The sequence below is a fragment of the Xyrauchen texanus genome, chromosome 7 (genome assembly GCF_025860055.1).
Source record: "Xyrauchen texanus isolate HMW12.3.18 chromosome 7, RBS_HiC_50CHRs, whole genome shotgun sequence".
Classification (NCBI taxonomy): Eukaryota; Metazoa; Chordata; class Actinopteri; order Cypriniformes; family Catostomidae; genus Xyrauchen; species Xyrauchen texanus.
Window position 1 is genome coordinate 40,686,593 of NC_068282.1, and position 22,098 is coordinate 40,708,690.

A 22,098-nucleotide genomic window follows, 5' to 3' on the forward strand; every position below is an offset into this window, starting at 1 on the left:
ACTATTTTACCAGGCACTGTTAACTGTGCCAAGAGGGAAGGGGTCAAATTTCTCCTTATTGCACTTTGATTTTGATTTTGATTTGACTGTGTGGGTGGGTGTCTTTTTAAATGTGTGACCAGAGAGGGCGCTCTACTGCACTCAGATCAGGTTTACAGACGCCTGAAGCTTTGTAAAGTTTGAAACTATTTGCAAGAACAAACACCGAGCGAAGAGGATTAAAGCTGCTAAGGTACGACCTTTCAAGAGTCTGAGTTTATAGATAAGTTTATGTTCATAGACACTGCATATTCATGAGTCTTCTGTCACATGATTAAATAGTTCCGCTCTTCCACAGGTTGTGGAAGGCTGAGCACGAAATGTGTCGATTTTACACATTTTTAATGAGGAAAACACGTTTAACTTCATTGTTTTGTAGGTGTAAGATCTGTTTTTTAAAAGTGGACTATTTGGTCCAAGTCTTAATTTCAAGTGTCAAACGGGACTCTCGGTCATGTTGTCATGTCTAAATCGATATATTTTCATAATATGTCTCCACTGTCTTCATGATTGAAAATGACATTTGTATGCACGAGCTCGTGTTAAGATTACAAAATGATACATTTGTGATTGTGCAGCGACGCTTTTGTAACAAACATGCTGCATGAATGTCTGTCACAGTTTTGGGAAATGTGGAACATTAATTACTTTTGCCAATAATTAGTCAACATTATTAAATAGGTATTATATGAGTGAGATGGTTATGTATTAACTCATGTAACACAATCAGTCAATTCTTATTATATTAGTGAAATATCAAAGGGAGCTTTGTCTATAGTTTTATCTCTAGATCTATTTGTTGTACTAAATGGTCACACTTAATAATAATTTTTGCTTATGTAAGAATTAGCAAACATTATATAATACTCAAAAACGGTAAATTCACATGTGAAGCTGAAAATATGTGTAAAAACTTTTAAAAATGAATAGTAATTCTGAAAAGTATGTATTAAATCAGACACTATATCATATCAGTAACTTTATAAGAGTGGATTTATTCTACATGGAGAAGGTCCCCTTATGGGGGCTGCCATGTTAGGATCACATGACCAGCCGAATACTTAATAGCTTAAATGGATAGTTCACCCAAAAATGAAAATTCTCTCATCATTTACTCACCTTCATACCATCCCAGATTCTTCTGCTGAACACAAATTAAGATTTTTAGAAGAATATTTCAGCCCTGTACAGTAGGTCCATACAATTCTGCTTGACATTTTGCGTTTGTGCTTAGATCAAATTTCAGCTGCACCTGGGAGAAACAGTGCGCCTTTTTATGCTTTCTTTGTTTTTCTGACTTTGTTGCACTTTATTATCATGCAGTAACACACTGACATAGTTAATGATGTATGTCATCATGAAACAGAGACCCTCCCCTCCAAAACTGAACACAAGTGGTCACAGGAGACGCATTTAAATGATCAGGTGTAAACAGCATTGTGTCTCATTTGACCACATATGATCTCCAGAGACACGAAAAACTTTTTTTTTTTCATCTTAATATCAGGTGGAAACGGGGTCTATAACGTAAGAACAACAACCGTGGAACAATCCACAGTCTCTTCTAAAAGTTTAGAAGAAATGTCTGATTCACGGTTCTCCACCATTCTTTTAAATCCAGCATTTTGCATTTGACACCTAAGCTCCCGAGGGATTATGGGATCGTAAAATGTGTCTAGTCGATCCGCACTTCAGAATCTCACTGGAAATAGTAAGTCATCCGGGTATTTCTCACTTACTGCTTCATGAATACTGAGGATTTGTACATACCACTGACATACATACCATTACTATACCATAGACTATATAGTAGGAAAGTATGGATATTCGGACGCAGCATTTACTCATGGATTAAATGAATCAAGACCTTTAATTAATGATCTCTTAAGCATTTATATTATTAATAAACATTATTGTTTTAATGTGTTTGCTACTACATGAATTAATGCATCAACATATCTATAAGATTGCACTAAACTTGTGCATGCTAAAAAAAAAAAAAAAAAAAGATTTTAGGAGTTGTAAGATGGAGTTGCATGTAAAAAAAAGGTAAAGGTCAATCTTCTAAGAGATATTATCAGCTAAAATAACACATAATGGTTTAATTAGTATTTTACACAAAATGCTTCTTTCTTGTGTTTGAACTTGAACTTTTGTCCTTCCATTTATAATTCTGCATAGATAGGATTTTGCTTGGAAGTAAAGGATATTTCATGACATTATACAATTACATGAACCTTAATTGTGTGCTTCAGGACATGTCATCCATAAAGGTTGAGTGTGTAATCAAAGAAAAGAATGAGATTGGTGAGAGTCCAGTCTGGGAGGAGAGGGACTCCTCTTTGGTGTATGTTGATATTACCGGTCAAAGGGTCAGCCGATGGAGCTCTCTGACAAGTCAAATAGAGAGTATTGCTACAGGTAAGCCATTAAGACATCAGAAAGTTTACTGTGGTTTGCATTTTAGTCAGCTGTGGCAATAAAGGCCATGTAAAGTCAAAAGTTTCAAGCTGTACACATTTTCAATTAAGCATTAGACATTGTGTGAAGTGGAATTTACATACAGTATATTTATGTTTATCTTATGTGGTAAATTCTGTAATGCTGAGGAATTCAAATACAGTATGTTGTCTTTTCAAAGAGAAACCTGTGGGCTCTGTGGTTCCACGCCAGTCAGGTGGTTACGTCATTGGAGAGGGAACTCGATTTGCGTTTGTTGACTGGGGAAAACGGTCTATTACAACAGTCGCACATTTGGACAAGGAAAAACCCAACACCCGCTTCAATGATGGAAAAGTCGATCCAGCTGGCAGGTTTTTTGCAGGTATTAAAGAAGCAAAAGTTGAAATCTTCCTTGGTATTTTGTGAACATATACACTGAAACGTCTGAGCCCACTTGTGAAAATGCTTCTATCTTTCCATTTTTCTAATTTGATACAGTTTTATCATTACAAATTTTAATTGTGCTTTAATGACAGCATGTACTCAAGCTCACTTACACTCCACAAGTTTGCGCAAAACATGACGATCCATGTTATTCTTGCATGATTTAAGATTCAACTTTATTGTCATTGTGCAGAGTACAGGTACAGAGCCAATGAAATGCAGTTGTTTTCACATATCCCAACTAAGCTGGGGTCAGGGCGCAGGGTCAGCTATGAAACAGCGCCCCTGGAGCAGATAGGGTCAAGGGAATGCTCATGGGCCCAACAGTGGTATCTTGACTGCGCTGGGGCTTGAACCCCCGACCTTTCAGTCAGTAACCCAGAGCCTTAACCGCTGAATTGTGTATATATTTATCAGTTTACATATTACATTTTGGAAAGTCCCTGCAAATTCTGTATATTTACATGTTTTAATTAGGTTTTGAACCCCAGATTTTCAGTGTGGTCTCAGACTTTTCAACCTCACTGTAGTTGTACTGTTATACTGTACTGTTTCTGAATTCAGGAAGTGGAAATGGCATTGAACTTTGACTTTGAATGTTGTAAGTGTTAAAGGAATAGTTCACCCCAAAAAAATTAAATTTCTCTCATTTACTCACCCCTAGGGGCATAGAAATAATTTAAAAAGTGAGGGAGTCAGAATGTTTTACACTGGAAATATATTTTTATTTTAAGCCCAGAATCAACTTTATGCTGCTTTAATAACTAATATTGCACTGAATTAAAAGGAAGTGCATGGAATTTATATAATTAATTTACCAGAACGTTTTATATTTCTTACTACTGTAAAAGGGGTCATTTTTATATTGTTAATCTATTTCTACCTGATTTAATCTTTAAAAAAATACTTATTTTTGCTATTGTAACCAGGTGGATTTTGTCAGAATTAGTTTTTCATTTAAAAAGCAGTTAAAGGTGCAATATGTAACAATTTCCGTGTAATATTTGCCTTTTTTGCCAATGTGTGAATAGCTTGTAACGCAACTTAAAAAATTAGCCGTTCCCGGACTTCCTAGGTTACCTATTAAAGCCTGTAGACTGATTTTCTTGCGAAGGGAGCAGTCCCTTTTGTCGGGAAAATCCAAAGGATGTGACATTTATGCGTGCTTGCCTCAGACAGTAGCTTCTCTTCCGCTATTCAACAGCGACAACAAACTGCAACACTAGGTAACATTATCTTAGAGATGGAATCCAGCAAACGTTCAGCTCCCAGCACAACACCGACTCCTACACAAACTCAGAGTAAGCCAAAAAGCATTTATCTACTGAATCCCGTCTGGCTAAGCGGGAACATGATCGTGGACAAGCGAAAACAACAGTGAACATCAGCAGGGCATTTGATTCCTGGAAAGACCTTCGTTCGGTGTTGGGGATCAAAAACGACCCTGAATTGGCATTCTTCTTGCTGTACAGGTAAGCTTACATAAATGCAAAGCATGTGAAATATAGTGCCATAAAGATTGTTCTGGGTAATTTTAGCTAACATGATCTTGCCTGCTAATGCTGACAAATTGCAAGCTACCTTGCTTCGTAACTTTCAAATAATTTCAGCTATCTTCTCTTAGGTATACAGGATACATTTTAAGCAAAAACGCTGTTTTCTTATTCATAGTACAACATATGACATACAAAACATACAATAGTGCAACATAACAGTGCAGTGCAACAGTAAACTCTCTGGTATAGTTCGGTAGTATGTAGCTGTATGTGTGTATCAGTATGCTATGTTAGCTGATAAGTAGTTTTAGTTTAGTCTCAAAGTTTTTTGTAAAACAATCATAATTGTGTAATTTTAATTATCCTACCTCATCTGACAGCATGATGCTGGTGGATCACTTTCAGCTTCTTTGTACGTTACATCATTGTTTTTGCTGATGCTCGCTCGCTCCTGTCCCTATGGTGTGTGTGCAAAAGCATGAGCAACAGGTAGCTGGCTCCAGCTTAAAGGCCTTAGGCCACAGGTGTCATTAATAACAAGGGTTTCTGAATCTTACATACTGCACCTTTAAATAAGATGTTACCACAGCTGATTGTTTTTTTTTTTTTACCTAGCACAAGCTACCTGACAAAATATTTTTATATGCACCACATGAGAGAGGTCAGACAAACAGCAATACTGTCCTTCAAAGGCAAAACACAGAAGCAACACATTTGGGGATATTTCAGGGGTGTAGATTCCGGGGGGAGGTAACCCCACGAAAAATCAAAACAAGCAAGTACAATCCCCCATTATTTATACCATGATCAATGGAAACACTGATTTCAACACTGATTGACCCAAAGTCAATCAAAGCTTAAAGTTTGATTGAGCAAACTTAACTTGTGTAAATATTTGTATGAACATGTAAAGATTCAACAACTAAGATATAAACTGAACAAGGTTCACATACATTTGACTAACAGAAATGGAATAATGTGTCCCTGAACAAAGGGGGGGTCCAAATCAAAAGTCAGTATCTGGTGTGGCCACCAGCGGCATTAAGTATTGCAGTGCATCTCCTCCTCATGGACTGCACCAGATTTGCCAGTTCTTGCTGTGAGATGTTGCCCCACACTTCAACCAAGGACATTTCTGGGGGGAATGGCCCTAGCCCTCATCCTCCGATCCAACAGGTCCCAGATGTGCTCAATGGGATTAAGATCCGGGCTCTTCGCTGACCTTGGCAGAACACTCACATTCCTGTCTTGCAGGAAATCACGTACAGAACGAGCAGTATGGCTTGTGGCATTGTCATGCTGGAGGGTCATGTCAGGATGAGCCTGCAGGAAGGGTACCACATGAGGGAGGAGGATGTCTTCCATGTAACACACAGTATTGAGAATGCCTGCAATGACAACAAGCTCAGTCTGATGATGCTGTGACACACCGCCCCAGACCATGCTGGACCCTCCACCTCCAAATCGATCCTGCTCCAGAGTACACGCGAGTCCAACCAACACACCCAATGAGACAAAACCATGACTCATCAGTGAAGAGCACTGTTTGCCAGTCCTGTCTGGTCCAGCGAAGGTGGGTTTGTGCCCATAGGCGATGTTGTTGGTGATGTCTGGTAAGGACCTGCCTTACAACAGGCCTACAAGCTCTCAGTCCAGCCTCTCTCAACCTATTGTCGACAGTCTGAGCACTGATGGAGGGATTGTGCATTCCTGGTGTAACTCGGGCAGTTGTTGTTGCCATCCTGTACCTGTCCCGCAGGTGTGATATTCAGATGTCCCAATCCTGTGCAGTTGTTGTTACATGTGGTCTGCCACTGCAAGGACGATTAGCTGTCCTTCCTGTCTCCCTGTAGCACTGTCTTAGGTGTCTCACAGTACGGACATTTATTATATATATATATGCTATTTATTGCCCTGGCCACAACTGCAGTCCTCATGCCTCCATGCAGCATGCATAAGGCATGTTCAAGCAGATGAGCAGGAACCCTGGGCATCTTTCTTTTGGTGTTTTTCAGAGTCAGTAGTAAGGTCTCTTTAGTGTCCTACATTTTTATAACTGTGACCTTAATTGCCTACCGTCTGTTAGCTGTTAGTTTTTTAACGACCGTCCCACAGGTGCATGTTAATTAATTGGTTATAGTTAATTGAACAAGCATATAAAACATTGTTTAAACCCTTTACAATAAAAATCTGTAAAGTTATTTTGATTTTTTTTTTAATTATCTTTAAAATACAGTGTCCTGAAAGAGTTTATAATAATATCATAGATCATCATCAAGATATGAACAGATGCCAAAATGACAACTTGCATTGCTTGACATCACAGTAAAAACATAAGTGGAATGTATTTTGCTACATTGAGTTTGTGAACAATGACCTTTGTCTGCAGATCCAGCCTGGGTGACTGACGTGGTCATCATGAAAACGATGCTAGATGATGAGCTCATTCAGTGCATGGTTGAACAGCTCTCTCATCTCTTAAAATAAAATAAAAAATGGGTGAAATGTTTTTTTTTACCCATTTCAGTAAATTTGAACTTTTACATTTACATATTTACACATTTGCTGTATAATACAGACAATTTAAGCATATTTGCCCTGTGAATAAGTGCGGGGGACGTAATTAGGTTTTATTGAAAGTGAGGGGGACACGTCTCCCTCATCCGTAGTGTATTCTATACCCATGCTCACCCTCATGCCATCCGAGATGTGTATGACTTTCTTCTGCACAATGCAAACAAAGATTATAATGAAAGTCAACAGGGTCCAAAACTTTGAAGCCCAAAAAGCATATAAAAGTAAACCATGTGACTCCAGTGGTTAAATCTATGTCTTCAGAAGTGAAATGATAGGTGTTGGTGAGAAATATATCAATATTTCAGTCCTTTTTTTATTTAAATCTCCACTTTCAAACAGCCCTCCTAAGAACTCTTCTCCCTTAAGAGTTCAAGTTTTGTTTTTGGCGATTCCCATTCTTCATGCATATCACCACCTGCTGGGCAGAGAAGAGAATTTATAGTAAAAAAGTTCTTAAATATTGATTTTTTTTCCAGTGCTTATGGATTTAAGCACTGGAGTTGTATGAATTGCTTTAATGCTGCCTTTATGTGCATTTTGGAGCTTCACATTTTTTGTCACCATTCACTTTTTGTATGGACCTACAGAGCTGAAATATTATCCTAAAAATCTTAATTTCTGTTCAGTAGAAGAAAGAAAGTCATATACATCTGGTACTAAATCATCTTTCATATCAGTCATACACATCTGGCATACAGTTGTGAGAGAATTATAATTTTTGGTTGGAACTATTTCTTTAACTGGTAATGATCATAGTTCTGCACTGTATTTTGTTTGTTTGCTCGTTCAACTTCCAGGGATTAATACTGAAATAGATTCTGATTCTCTAAATAAGACAGTCAAATTATTTTATTTTGGATTGTTATATTCCCACCTCTCCCCTGCTGTGTCCAGGTACCATGGGCATGGAGCTGCAGCCAGCAGTGGTGGAGAGAAAACAGGGATCTTTGTACACCCTCCATCCTGACCACACGGTTGTCAAGCTTTTTGACGAAGTTGACATCTCCAATGGTTTAGACTGGTCACTGGATCACTGCATCTTCTACTATATAGACAGCCTGGCGTACATGGTGGAGGCCTTTGATTATAACATCCAGACTGGAGGGATATGTGAGTTTACATTGTTAGGTGGTCCAGAGTTGTGATTCCAACTCTCTCCTGGTTTGCATGTTTTCTCTAAATCTGTGTATGTGCGTCTGTATGCTTAAGCAAACCGCAGAGTGGTTTACAAGTTGGAGAAAGATGAAGGCATTCCAGATGGTATGTGCATAGATGCAGAGGGCAAACTGTGGGTCGCCTGCTACAATGGAGGAAGAGTGCTTCGCATTGACCCACAAACAGGTGTGTCATAAATATATGTAATGGTGTAAAATAATGTATATCACAGGAAAGGAGTTTTAGAATTGATGACAAACATCAAGAACTCCAGTGACAAGAAATCATTGGGTAAGAGACCACAATATAAGAAGTGATACTCAGTACAGACAGCTTTACACATCAAGAGAGTGCAAATGACTAAACAGACAATGGGATACAAATACACAGATCAACTAAAAACAAGTGAACACATTTTGGGAAGTCTGGCTGTGATGAAACTAAAATAATGTAGCAGTCTACCAGTTTTTCTACAGTATTGGTAGTACAGAGTACTCAATGTGCTATCTGACTGGTATTTCTCTTTGAAAAGTACTTGTGCCTTGTGGTAATAACAAATTGGTTCTCTCAGGCATGCGGCTCCAAACCGTGAAACTACCAGTTAAGAAAACCACATCATGCTGTTTTGGAGGGAAGGACTACAGTGATCTCTACGTCACCACAGCATATAAAGGCATGGATGAAGATTCATTGGCCAAACAGCCTGATGCTGGCTGCATATTTAAGGTAGATGTTATATTTGATATTATGAGTCAAAATAGCATGACATCACATATTTACAAATCTCGCTGGAAATCCCTTTTCACAAATCAGCTTGTTAAGTTATCAAAGGAATAGTTCCCCCAAAAATGAAAATTCTTTACTCAACCTCATGCCATCCCAGATGTGAATGACTTTCTTCTGTTGAACACAAGCAAAGATTTTTAGAAGAATATTTCAGCTCTGTAGGTCCATACAATGCAAGTCAATGGTGGCTTTGAAGCTGAACTTTGAAGCTCCAAAAGGCACATATAGTAAACGCAGCATAAATGTAATCCAAATGACTTCAGTGGTTTAGTATATGTCTTCTAAAGTGATCCAGTCCATTTTGGGTGAGAACATACCAAAATGTAACTCCTTTTTAACCATAAATCTTGATATCTGCAGTCTCTTTGGCGATCATGATTTCAAGCTAGTGGTCTGCATATGCGTCAACACTAGGAAGTGTAATCAAGCTTTCTAATCAAGAAATCGTGATCATGACTAGAGACTGCAATGGCAAGATGTACAGTTAAAAACGAGTTCTTACCCAAAATGGATTGGATCTCTTCTGAAGACCACTGGAGTCTTATGGATGACTTCTATGCAGCCTTTATGTGCTTTTGAAGCTTCAAAGTTTTGGTCACCATTCACTTTTTTTATGGACCTACAGAGCTGAGACACTGTTCTAAAAATCTTTGTGTTCTGCAAAAGAAAGAAAGTCGCACACATCTGGATGGCATGTGGGTGAGTAAATGATGAAAGAATTTTCATTTTTGGGTGAACTATTCCTTTAACCCAGGATCATTCTTAACCCTAGGTAAACATCCTGGGTTGTTTATATTTTGTCGCTCATATTAAAAGGTTCCAGCATTCACACAATCACACTGTGTAATTGAAGCATTGCAGAGGCAGCAATGCAAGTAGTTTTGGCACTTAGCTCATTTTTGCTGCGTACAGTCAGCTGATACACTGTAAACCTTTTTATCAGCAGAATCCTTTGCACTTTAAGTTTTTATGGAGCAGCATACAATAATGTAAACATAAAATAGAAAGAAATTCTGATGTGGTAAATCACTATTTTCTGTATAGAGCCGCAGTTCAGTTATGCAGCTTAAAACATTAGGTTGCAGTTACGTTGCTGCTTCAATTACTTGGTGCACTCGCAGGATGTATGAAACATGCCTAACACATACAGTAAGTTTATTTTTAGATAAATCAAATCTGCTTTATTCTCGGCCCAGGTTTCCGGTTTAGGAGTGAAGGGCATTCCACCATACTCATATACTGGATGAAAACCAAGGAGACAGTGATGTTAGTTAAAACATCATATTCATTATTCATCTTATGATTTCACACTTCTTATGATAAAGGAAACTATCACCTCATTTTAGATGATTTCTATCATTTTATACATTGGGAGCAATTTGTGTAAGATTAAACTGGATGAAATAGACAATTTGTTTTAGTAATTTAGTGCTGCTGTAGGTGTTCAGTATTAATATAACAAATAAGCATTAAATTCCTGTTTACATTAACCACACACTGTAAATGTATGCAAGTATTAAAGGAATGTTCTGGGTTCAATACAAGTTAAGCTCAATTGAAAGCATGTGTGGCATTATGTTGATTACCACAAACATTTATTTTGACATGAATGTAAACATGATTTTAGTGTAATTAAAATCACTTACAAACCTTTTCTCTGAAAGGTTATAGTCAATTTTACAACATGGTTTCCATGATGATTCCTTTAAGAAATGATTGCCAGTATTGCATTTGTTCAATATTGAACACTTGTTTAATAATCATTAAGTTTAACTAAATTTTTTGTATTTTAATTTTTTTTTTCTGTGCTGCTTAAGCTAATGAGGTGCCAATCAAACAGAACTACACTTGAGAAAATGTCATACCTACCAATGATGGTGCTAAAATAATAAAATTAATCATGATGATTACTATTTTCTAAAACTTTTCCATTTCCATTTTGTTTACATGAACCCTTTAAAGTCAACATGAAATGCTGTCAGAAACCCATTTCACTTCCATAATGTGACATTTTCCCAAGTGAAACTGGATTTTCAACAAGAATCAATTTAGCGGGACTTGGTTTTATCCATTGGTAATTGATTGGATCATGAAAAGTTGCCATTATATTCCAGAAATGGAGTCCGGTGTTTGGAGGAGTGGGGTTAAAAAGTTTGCGAAGTCATTTCAAAAGCAGAGTAAACTTTTACATTTTGAAAAAACTTTACAAGATGAATAACATGCACTAATGATTCGTGCACAATAAGACCAGAAATGTGTTTGAAGAAAAGTAAATAGGGTCAATCTTAATTTACTGTTGACTAAGAATATTCACTAATTTCTGGACCTTCTGTATGGTTTCTAATCATGCAAACGACATTCAAAAACAATAAAAAAACAACTGCAGATAAAGTGGTTTGATACTTTGAATTATTTGCATTTCAGTTTTATATTAGCCTATAAACGGCCAACATACTAGTATTTTGCATGCTTATGATATGAGGTGTTTATTGGTATGAATGTTTTGTTACAGCTACAAATTTGTTTGTTTTCTTTTTTTAGTATTTTGCCAAATTGCAAAAGAAAACAAAATGCTATAGGAAGTTTTTCAGCTGTGTTGGCACAAACTATACAGATCTTCTCTGAACTGATTGTAAAGGGTTGAACTTTGCATTCAAGGGTGAATATACAGTATACTGTACATATATACATTCATTCATGAAAAACGTTTGTCTACCTGTAGCTTGTGCTAGCAAGTCAAGCCAATTCCAACTATGGCAATGCCAAAGTAATTTGTTTGATTCAAATTGAATGCATGAACTGATACAAACTATAACCCAAAACATATACCTCTCCTGAGCACCTGGGTTGAGTCTGCAGGTCCTCATCAGGTGTGCTTCTTGGAAAGGATCCATAAGGATCTGAAAGAAATCGTTGGAGGGACCCTTTAAAATGACCTAACTAGAGGGTGTTGCCAAAAAAGACATTTTGTCTGAATGCTGTGATTTTTAAGCACAAATGGGACACAATAAATGATGTAAGTAACAAATATGTAATTTGTTTGCTTTGACAGCTTATCCACAAAAGAATGTGCTCTGTTCTTGTTTAATTAAAGCTTGTGTTTGAAATGTACTCTTTAAAAACATGTTTACTCCTACAAATAACTGTAATAAATTGTATGATTTGTTTCCTAAGGCAAATGTATCCCTGAACAATTGAGACAGAACAGAATGGGTGAAACAGAGTTTTGCTGACTGGATGGCTAAATTGAATAAGTTCACAAAAATCTCTTTATGAGACAACACCAAGATTACAAATAAACCCTGCAGAGAAGACAAGGAAAAAGTAAACAGAAAATAAAGCATGACATCGAAGGAAAAGCAATCAAGGGGTGGACATCCAACACAAGAAACAGTTGACAAATGCTAGGTGTACTGGATAGGTAAGCAGGAGAGCAGTCAATTCATATATTTTAGATGTTTGATATCATTACAATAACATGTAATATAAGAGATATTGGGCACAGTCCATCTACAATTCCTAGCAGCTAAGCCCATTGATAAAATACTCATGGGTGAAGGGTCATTGGAGGGATATTCCTGGGCAGGGAGGGGGGCCTCTGTACACTGAATGATAGGGGAACCACCATGTAGAGGGACCATGGCAGCCTAGTGATGTGAGTTTATTATTTAACACATGTCATCAACAAATGGTTTATGCATTTTTTGTGTTTTCCCATTTGTGTTAGAAAAAGGAATTGGCATATACTGGACAGCATGGGTGAGGGTTTATTGTCACTGTAATGGTGAATCATAGTTACTTCCACCTTGTTTTCTCGTTGAATTTAAGTTTAAGTTATACCTGGGACATTAATAGAATAAAATGGAATGGTAAATTAATTGAAAGACTGCTCTTGTTTTTCTGATGGCCCAACATCCAATGGAAGGACAAGTATAGAGAGAAAAATTCATTTTCAAGATTTGATTGGGAGATGTATATTTTAGGTAGCCTTTTAATCTAGCTTTTATTAAATAAATTGGACACACAGATTAAGTGACCATGTGGCTGTTAGTGGGGAGAGAGGAAGCGGTAATCATTTCTCATTTCAGTGACGAAGGATACGGGCTTTAAAAGGCCGGTGGAACGCCAGACCTGGAGAGAGAGTACGAGACGTACACACACACATACACAGACAGACAGACAGACAGAAGCTATACACTGAAAAGCCCCTTGAAAAATATAACTACTGAGTTTATGTTGTCTGTTATTATGGAAGATGTGTGTGCAAACTGAAAGGCTTGCTGGAAAGCATATTACCTTAGGTATAATAGGATATTGCTATTGAGAGAGGAAATAAATTGTAACCGATACAGACTACAAACCCCATCTTTATGATTTAAAGCAATAGTTTATGAATACACAAACACACACACACACACACACACACAAAACTGAAATGACCACTCAAAAGTAATTTATTGTTATTCAATGTTATTCAACTCTAATAAGCTAAAACACATGACTGTCCATCATTATTTTATGACTTAAAGGTCAGTCAAACTGGACAATTGCAACTATTTTGAAAGTATCTTCAAGTGCAGTCGCCTAATCCATAAAGTGCTGTTATAAAGCTCTTATGAGGACCGCCACAGGAAAGTAACATCTGAGTTAAACCTGCTGCAGAGGATAAGTTTATTAGACTTACCTGCCTTAGAAATCTGAAATTAAATGGGATTGCAGCTAAAATAGATTCAGAGTTAAAGAAACTGACCGAAACATCAAATGGTCAGAGGAGACTGCACAAATGAGGCTTTCATGGTCGAACTGAAGCAAACAAACCATTACCAAAGGACAACAATAATAAGAGGCTTCACTGTCGCAGAAACAAGAGCAATGGACATTAGAACAGTGGAAATCTGTACTTTGGTCAGATGAGTCCAAAATATAGATGTTTTAGGATCCAAAGGCCTTGTGTTAGTGAGACCCAGAGTAGGTGAAGGGATGATCTCTATGTGTGGTTCCCACCTTAAAGCATAGAGTAGGAGGTGTGATGATGTGAGGGTACTTTTCTGGTGACATGGTCAGTGAATATATTTTAAATTCAAGGCACACTAGACCAATGAGCCTACTACAGCATTATGCAGCAATACGCCATCACATCTGGTTTGTACTTAGTGGGTCTATCATTTATTTTTCAACAAGACAATGATACAAAACACCTCTAGGCTGTGTAAAGGCTAATTGTGAGGAGAGTGAAGGAGGGCTGCATTAGATGACCTGGCCTCTACAATCACTCGACCTTCACCTAATTTGAGATGGTTTTGGAAGAGTTGTACAACAAAGTTGACAGAATAACAAGATTGTGCAATGCTGTAAGCAAGGCAATGGGTTGCTACTCTGAAGAATTAAAAATATATTTGTATGTCTTTATCCCTTTTTGTTACTAAATGATTATATATGTCTTATATAGGTTTGTTGTATTCAATATTATTGTACAAAGTAGAAAATATTAAAAAATAATAATTATTGTTTCTAAACCTTTGATTGTCTAAACCTTTGATGTATATCGTTTTGCATTCTGCACAAACACTCTTAGCTCCGCCATACTGTATGCTAAAGTTATCAGTCATTTGAACTGTTATTTCAAAGTTGCCCACTGTCCTCCTATAACAAAAAGAAGGTTAATTTTGGACTTGCAGTTCCCTGTTCAATCACTAGGTGTAAAACTAAAGGTTGTGAAAGTTGCGCACTGTCCTCTATTGAATGATGCTGGTTTCATGTCTCTATGTACTTTAACAAAAAAGCTATTACAAAAAGAAGGTTTATATTGGACATGCAGTTTGCTATTCAACCTCTGATGTAAAACAAATAGTTGCGAAAGTTGTGCACTGTCCTCGTCTGTTGAATGACGCTGGCTTTGTGTCTCTACTTCCTTCAAAAAAAGCTTTTACAAAAATTATTATTGTAAAATGTTACAATATACAATATATATATTATTATATATTAGACATGCAGTTCACACACAAAGCTACCAAAAAAAAAGGAAAATTGCACTTTCTCCATGGTCCCTTACTTACCGCTATGACAAGAGGATCTCTTCACAGGGTAACTCACATTGCAACGGCTGGGGATGATGATGATGTAATGTCTCTTGCTGCATCTGGCGAGTGGTCAGTCCATGAAGCTACAACCCCTTCCCCCAGCGAGGGTGAGGAGCGTTTACGCGGCACTGACAAGGAGATGCTTGGCGTCCTTTCAAGGGCGGTCGAAGAGCTCGATAACGTGTGCTCTCCTCCAGAAGAACCTACACAATCTCACCTTGATGAATGGTTCCTGCAGTCCGGACGCCATCTAGCATCCCTGAAGTTCGTAACAAACTGTCAAAATCTTGGTACTCACCCTACTCAGCTCGCACGCTCAGCAATTACATCATTTCTAATGTGGATAATGGGGAAGAAAAAATGGTTATGCCCAACTACACAATACTGTTCCCCTCTTCCCCACTACTGTTTGTTGGGAAACAAATATTGTTGTTCAAAATGTTCTTCAATATGTTGTTTTCTGTTTTTCACATTAATCACATGCAATAAAATTGGCACATTATGCACAACCACTTTCCAATGGTGAGCAGCACTAGCGCATTATATCATGAATGAACATACAAAGATTGGAAAAAAAGTACAGCGCTCGCACGAGACTCTACACTTTTTCAATAAAGGGCTTTCCCTATATTAAAGCCCACATATTTTGCACTACCACTTCCCAACGGTTAGTGTGAATGCATGGCAAGTCCTCTCGGGCATGACAGAGCTGGAGTTTACAACAATCGAGCACAACGAGTGGTTTGACCACACGATATGCTGGCGTTACAGCAGTTAATTCCTCGTTCTGGAGAACTGTGGCTGGCTTTGGCCAATTCTAGTTCTGAGATGCGCCCGTTCCAAATGTTTACTCAGAAACAGATCTTTCGCACATCCGTCCTCTGAAGGATGTGTACTTGATGTACTAATTGCGCCACGTTACAGGCAGCTTTTTATGTTCGCATTCGAGGGAACTGCATATCAATTTAAAGTCCTTCATTTCAGTCTGTCTCTGGCTCCCCACACATTCACAAAATGCTTGCCCCATTGAAAATGAATGGTGTGTGTGTTTTGAATAAATTTAGCAATTGGTTATTACTAGCCAATCAGAGCCACTACTGAGTGAACACAGAGACTTGCTGCTTTGCCATATGGAAAATCTGGTCTAATGTCAACTGAGCGAAAAGCACACTTTCCCCAGCCAGGAAATCTCCTTTTTAGCAGTTCATGCGTGCGCACCTCATGAACGAGCACATACAGACCATTCTTTGTTGTCTGTTTCAGTTCAAACTGAAAAAACATTACCACTGAAGTCATTTAATTTTCATGTGCATCGCGGTAACTCTGTCTGGCTGCTCTAGCAACATGGACAGTGCCAGCCTTCTACCAACAGGGTGTTATGCTGGGTCAAGTTTTCAGAAAGAAAGTGCTGACTATAAATGCATCCAACACAGGTTGGGGTGGGGTGTGTAATGAACGCCCAACATTCGACACCTGAAAACAGGTGCGAAACGGCTGTGACATGTCAACCGCCTAGAGCTACTGGCTGTCTTTCCTACTTTGAGACCTTTTCATTCCAATATTGTGAATCACCACATACTGATTCGTTCGGAAATCATAACAGTAGTGGCATATATATATGTCGCCACGATACGCTGGCCCACGTATGGCTGGCGAAACGCAAGAATGCGCTTCCCCCGGTGCGCTTTCTTCATTCTGTCTTCAGCAAAGTCTGAGTGGACATATAAACAGTTCTGTTAATTGCGCTGAAATGACCCAATCAGCCATAGTTTCTGGAAATGATAGAAATGTTATACAGCTCGCCATGGGAAATACCGCTGAGGAGGGATCTCCTCTCTCAGGCGCAAGGCACAATCTGGCATACCCAGCCCAAGCTGTGGAACCTGCATGTGTAGCCCCAGAACTGATTGCTCCTTTAAGTCATGCATCCATTAAGACCGCACTACTGCTGGCTCTGGCCTCAGTTAAACGGGTCGGTGATTTACATGCTTTATCAATTCTGCCCTACAAAGGCAAAACGCCGTAACATCATGTTTGGTCAAAAATGAGTTAATGTCATTTTTGGGGTATTCAAGACCTCCTTTATCATGTGAATAAATATCGTGAGTCAATCTGATTGTTTTAACGAGAAGGGCTATGACAACCATAACATCCAAAACCATACGAGAAACCACAGCAGAACGCCGTAACAGTTGTTACGGCTCTTAGCCTTTGTTCCGGCACGCTGAAGTTGAGTTTAAGGTGTTCTGACTTTGTTTCGCCTGGCATCAAGAGAGATGTTACGGTGCCGCTGTGACGTTACTGTACTCTGGCTTTGTCATACTGTCAAAGATTACCGCTCTTTTATTGTCACCAAACCGCGTAACATACACACGACACATCTTTGAATTAAAGTGTAGACTGCCGACTGCTTGTTTGTATTATTACTCTGTGATAGCGATGTGATAGGGCGATGGTTCAGATCTGTCAATGTCAGTGACAGCCCGGAGCTAGCTAAATTTAATCGGTGTCACGTAAATTAGCGCTAACGTTGACGCTGACACTCGCCTCACATCAGATGCTGAAAACCAAATATTAAATACAGAGGCATCCTACCTTTCCATGCAATCCGATATAATCCATAGAAGATATAATCCATAGCAATGCACGTCATCTGCTGTATCCACAACAATCCATACGTGTTTGAGCCATATTTCCTTCTTGCAGGTGTTCACGTCAGATTTTACAGCTGGTTATCGCTAACGTCCGTACAAAGTAGGCTAACCTAAATAGTAAAAGTAACTCCAACTTTTTTCGGTATACTCTGTCTATATTATCTCAGAATTAAAAAGTAGTAATCCAAGTCAAGTTCGTTGACTGAGCATCTTGAGCAGTTTGGTGGCCCTTAACCCTTTAACTGTCACCCCTCCCCCTTTTTTCGCATAGACATGAAAATCACTATCCAAACTTAAATGGTTGTATTTCAAGAATGCTTTGTCATATATACCTATGGACAAGTTGTGTTCCAAATGTTAGGTTGATATCTCAAAAAATGAGCTTTCAGTAAGATTTTATTTGGGCGCAGTAAAAAACTTGGAATGAGCAGTCTCTAATCTCTAATGTATTGGTCTAATGTTTAATTAATTATTACTCTATATCTTGCATTTAAATACATATACCTTTGTATTCAATTATAATTAAATTATCTTTATTGTGAAAATATGTATTGTATTTATTCATACTGTACATAATGTACTGCAAAGTAACTTATCTGTTATACTGTTTATCTCTGTTAGTGTTGCTGCACTATCCTGATCATTATAGCACTAAATAGGAACAACCAAAGGTCTTCTATATAATTTAAAACAAATGCCATGATGACTAGACCTTGGTTAGGTGTTCTTATAATGGATGTAAGTATGGTGAACAGCAAGTAAATATTGATTATATGTCAGTTACGGCCTTTTGCCTTTGCATGACTCCTGATTTTTGGCACATGATACAAAGGCAGAGTACATTAACTGCCAAACAAGGGTCAAAGGTCAATTTTGAGCTCAAGATTTTTTGCATACAAACATTTCTTCTGTATAGCAACTAGTTGTGAAATTTTAGGAGTCCTACCTATAATACTTTTGTCTGGACAAAACAGAAACATTAAAGTCATTTTTCTCAGTTTCACAATATAGTGAGTTAAGGTCTTTTGCTTTTGCAGGGCAGAATTGTCAAGTCATGTCTGGAGTTTGGCCCTGGTCTTTCAAAAGCCATGGCATGGCAAGGCTATGTGCCTAAGGTTCTAACCACACCCTTCAGAGCACAGGTGTTCACCTTTAAGACTTCTTCCCTCCTCCATTTAATTCGGATGAGGAGCAATCCTTGCATTTGTGTGCTGTGGAGGATGCATGAAAGGAATATCTGTCTCCAAACAAAGACTTTCTTACTGGATCGTTGATGCGATTACCCTGGCTTACGAGTTGCAGGGTGAGATTTGCCCAATTGGTGTTAAGCACACTCAACTAGAGGCATGGACGAATGGTGGTCTTCTCAAAACACATCGCAAGGTTTTACAACCTAGACGTAACATATTTCTCTTCACAAGTCCTCTCTGTTTAAAGTGCTTGCTATTTCATTTTCCAAACATATACTTATGCCCCTTCCCTTAAGTATGTGCTCTCCATCATTTTACACAACCACCTGCAACTGGCCGTTGTAATTTACCATAAGTCACAAGCACTTTCATTATTATAAACTCCCTTCCCAACTGGGTTTGTGAAGGTGTTAATTCTACTATATGTCTATAGTTCATATATTAATTCTGAGTGCTTCCCTCCTGGCCCACATGAGGGTCACTCACATGCGGCATACTCATGTCGGTTGACGTCCTGCGAGACTGACGCAGCATGTTTCCTCTCTGGAAGGTTATTTTGTGTAGTGCAGCATGATGGGATTCTGTTCCCCGTATGCGTTTGCATGCAATGTCAAGTGTACTGAGTCATAAGGGAACGTCTTGGTTCCCTGAGATGAAGGAATGAGACATTGCGAACGCTGGCTGCACTACAAGACTCTTGAGTTTTTTTGAGGTGCGAGCGATGCGCTCCTTGTCCCTGTTGTGTTTGACAGCTTTGTGCTTAAAAGAGCAGAGCTCAAACACCATAGCCAAAATTTGAATATTTGCCTTATTGTAGAAAGGTTTCAACTAGGTCGAGTGGAAGGACACTCCCCCATATGCATTAGCACGCAATGTCTCATTCCCTTCATCTCAGGGAACCAAGGTTATTTACGTAACTGAGACGTTATCAGGTTATTCTTACATATGATGACTCTGCTGTGGCTGGTCGTAAGGAACTGTGGCCAAAGTGTGACTACTGGTGGGCAAATACATCAGATCCAAACTGTGTCATATCCTACCTTGAGAAAAGGAAACACCAGGTTAGTCCCCATAAGAAAATCACCCACTCAAATAAATTATTGTCCCCTCTTACCATTGCACCACATTGTGAAAGCGTGAGAATTTGTAATAGCCCTGTTTACATCTGGTAAACATGTTTTGAGTGTTACATGTATAATCCGATCATGAGTGGTCAGCCAAGACAGATTTACACCTGGTATTGACAAGAGTTATAAAGAGGAGCCCTGACCAGTAGATCTTTGACTTAATAGCAGAGGATCTCTAGGCTGTAGTGGAGATATTACAAATGGGAAATGACTCCTTAGATAGTGAACTCACTATTATGAAAATTAAACTCCTTAAGGGTATGGATCCTTTTGATAAGGAGACAAATATGTGTAATGTTTACAAATTAATATTGTTTTCAGTCTTTTATAACACCCCCTAATTATGAATGTATACTTTGTTTTCATAAACTGGAAATGTTAAGTGCAATACTGCTATCTAGAGGGCAATGCCTATTTATACCCAAAAATGAAAATGCTCCCTTTACCCTCATCTCATCCTAGATGTATATGACTTTCTTTCTTCTGCTGAACACAAATTAAGATTTTTTGAAGAATGTCTCACCTCTGTCTCACCAAGTGAACCAAATCTTTGAAGCTCCAAATCACATAAATGCAGCATAAAAGTGATCCATACATCTCCAATAGTTAATGTCTTCTGAAGCAATATGATAAGTGTGGGTGAGAAACAGATCAAGTCCTTTTTTTACAATTAATTCTCCACTTCTCTTTTTCTTCATGAATATTGCCACCTACTGGGCAGGGAGGAGAATTTACAGAAAAAAGAACTTAAATATTGATCTGTTTCTTACCCACACATATCATATCGTTCCTGAAGATGTAGATTTATTTACTGGAGTCTTATGGATTATTGTTATGCTGCCTTTATGTGCTTTTTGGAGCTTCAAAATTTTGGTCACCATTCACTTGCATTGTGAGGACCTACATAGTTTCAATGTTCTTCTAAACATCATTGATTGTGTTCAGCAGAAGAAAGAAAGATTATATGATGAGAGAATTTTCATTTATTGGGTGAACTATTCCTTTAAGGAGAGACGTGCCTCTAAATAATGTTACTTGATATTGCATTGCTACATCAAGGTTTACATATGAAAAAAAAAAAACAGATTAAAATAATCAAACACTCAGAGGCTCAACAAATAGGTTGCATTTCCTGTCTAATGAGGCACACTTCACTTAGCAATATCTTATATCTTGTCACAGCTGTCTTAATCTTCTATTGTTGACACTCTGGACGGCTTTCTGTGCATCCATGTTTGTGACATGCATTCTTGGGCTCTAATTTTAGATGGCTGCACTGATTACATTTTCTAAGGTGCTTAACATTTATAGTATCTTCTTAAGTGATAATCCTGTTCACTGAAGCCTTTCACTCTCAGTTTGTGTGTTTGTGTCAATGTGTAAGGTAAAAATCAATTCTCCTTTGGATTCTGTATTTATCCGAGACTACTCTACTTACCATAGAGAAACTATTCATAAAGTTACATTTTCTTACAAAATGAAAACTTTAAGACTGTTAGTAGTTCCTCCCATAACACATCATGAGGTAAAGGCTTCAAGGCATTTTAAATGTATATTTAAGTTCCTTAACCCTGTTTTGGAGAACTGTTTTGTTTGGGTTCAAAAAAGACCCATTAGAGTACAATACACAACAACTTCATTTTAATTATAAACATGGACTTAATTCTTAAACTGGTCAAACATGACCCAAACATACCAGGGTTAAATTTACAATAAGAAATTTTTATGTGCCTTCCAAAGGGTGTTTTGAACTTCTGCAAAGGGTTCCACCAATGGCATCCCGTGTATGTTTAAAATGTTTACAGAGGTGCGGACACTTTTTTTTTTTTTCAAATACTTCACACTATTCACTCATGCAGTATAGAGCAGCATGAGATAATACAGTATAGTTTATACTACATGTTGTAACCCTAACTATTAGAACATTCTGAATAGATCTGGATGTAGATTTACTCCCCCATCACTACTGTCCCCACCTCTCTCTTCTAGTCATAAACAGATTATCCGGGAGTTAAAGAAGCCTGCACTAGGCCCTGTGCAGTCCATGTATTAGGCTTAGAGACACAGAGGAAGCAGATGGAATAAGAAAACCAGGGGATCTAATTACA

General features: G+C 38.1%; 1 protein-coding gene across 2 annotated transcripts; it reads left to right on the plus strand.

The window, feature by feature from the left end:
- The first annotated feature begins 100 nt into the window (after nt 1-100).
- On the plus strand, nt 101-11,345 carry rgn (regucalcin). Of its 2 annotated transcripts, XM_052129972.1 has the most exons (8): nt 195-232; nt 1,661-1,750; nt 2,295-2,460; nt 2,681-2,863; nt 7,893-8,108; nt 8,208-8,339; nt 8,725-8,879; nt 10,136-11,345. In XM_052129972.1, exons 2-8 carry the CDS (start codon nt 1,709-1,711, stop codon nt 10,184-10,186), a joined length of 945 nt encoding a protein of 314 aa, XP_051985932.1. In that variant the 5' UTR covers nt 195-232; nt 1,661-1,708; the 3' UTR covers nt 10,187-11,345. The 2 variants fall into 2 exon arrangements, with proteins under 2 accessions (XP_051985933.1, XP_051985932.1); XM_052129973.1 differs by lacking the exon at nt 1,661-1,750 and having other exon boundaries at nt 101-232.
- The last annotated feature ends 10,753 nt before the right edge of the window (nt 11,346-22,098 follow it).

Bases quoted from the DNA above. Each gene is read 5' to 3' on its own strand.
- rgn (XM_052129972.1), top strand. From the start codon at position 1,709: ATGTGTCTAGTCGATCCGCACTTCAGAATCTCACTGGAAATA. The intron at 2,864-7,892 runs GTATTAAAGAAG...TGCTGTGTCCAG, and splicing joins AGCTGGCAGGTTTTTTGCAG to GTACCATGGGCATGGAGCTG. The intron at 8,880-10,135 runs GTAGATGTTATA...TTCTCGGCCCAG, and splicing joins ATGCTGGCTGCATATTTAAG to GTTTCCGGTTTAGGAGTGAA.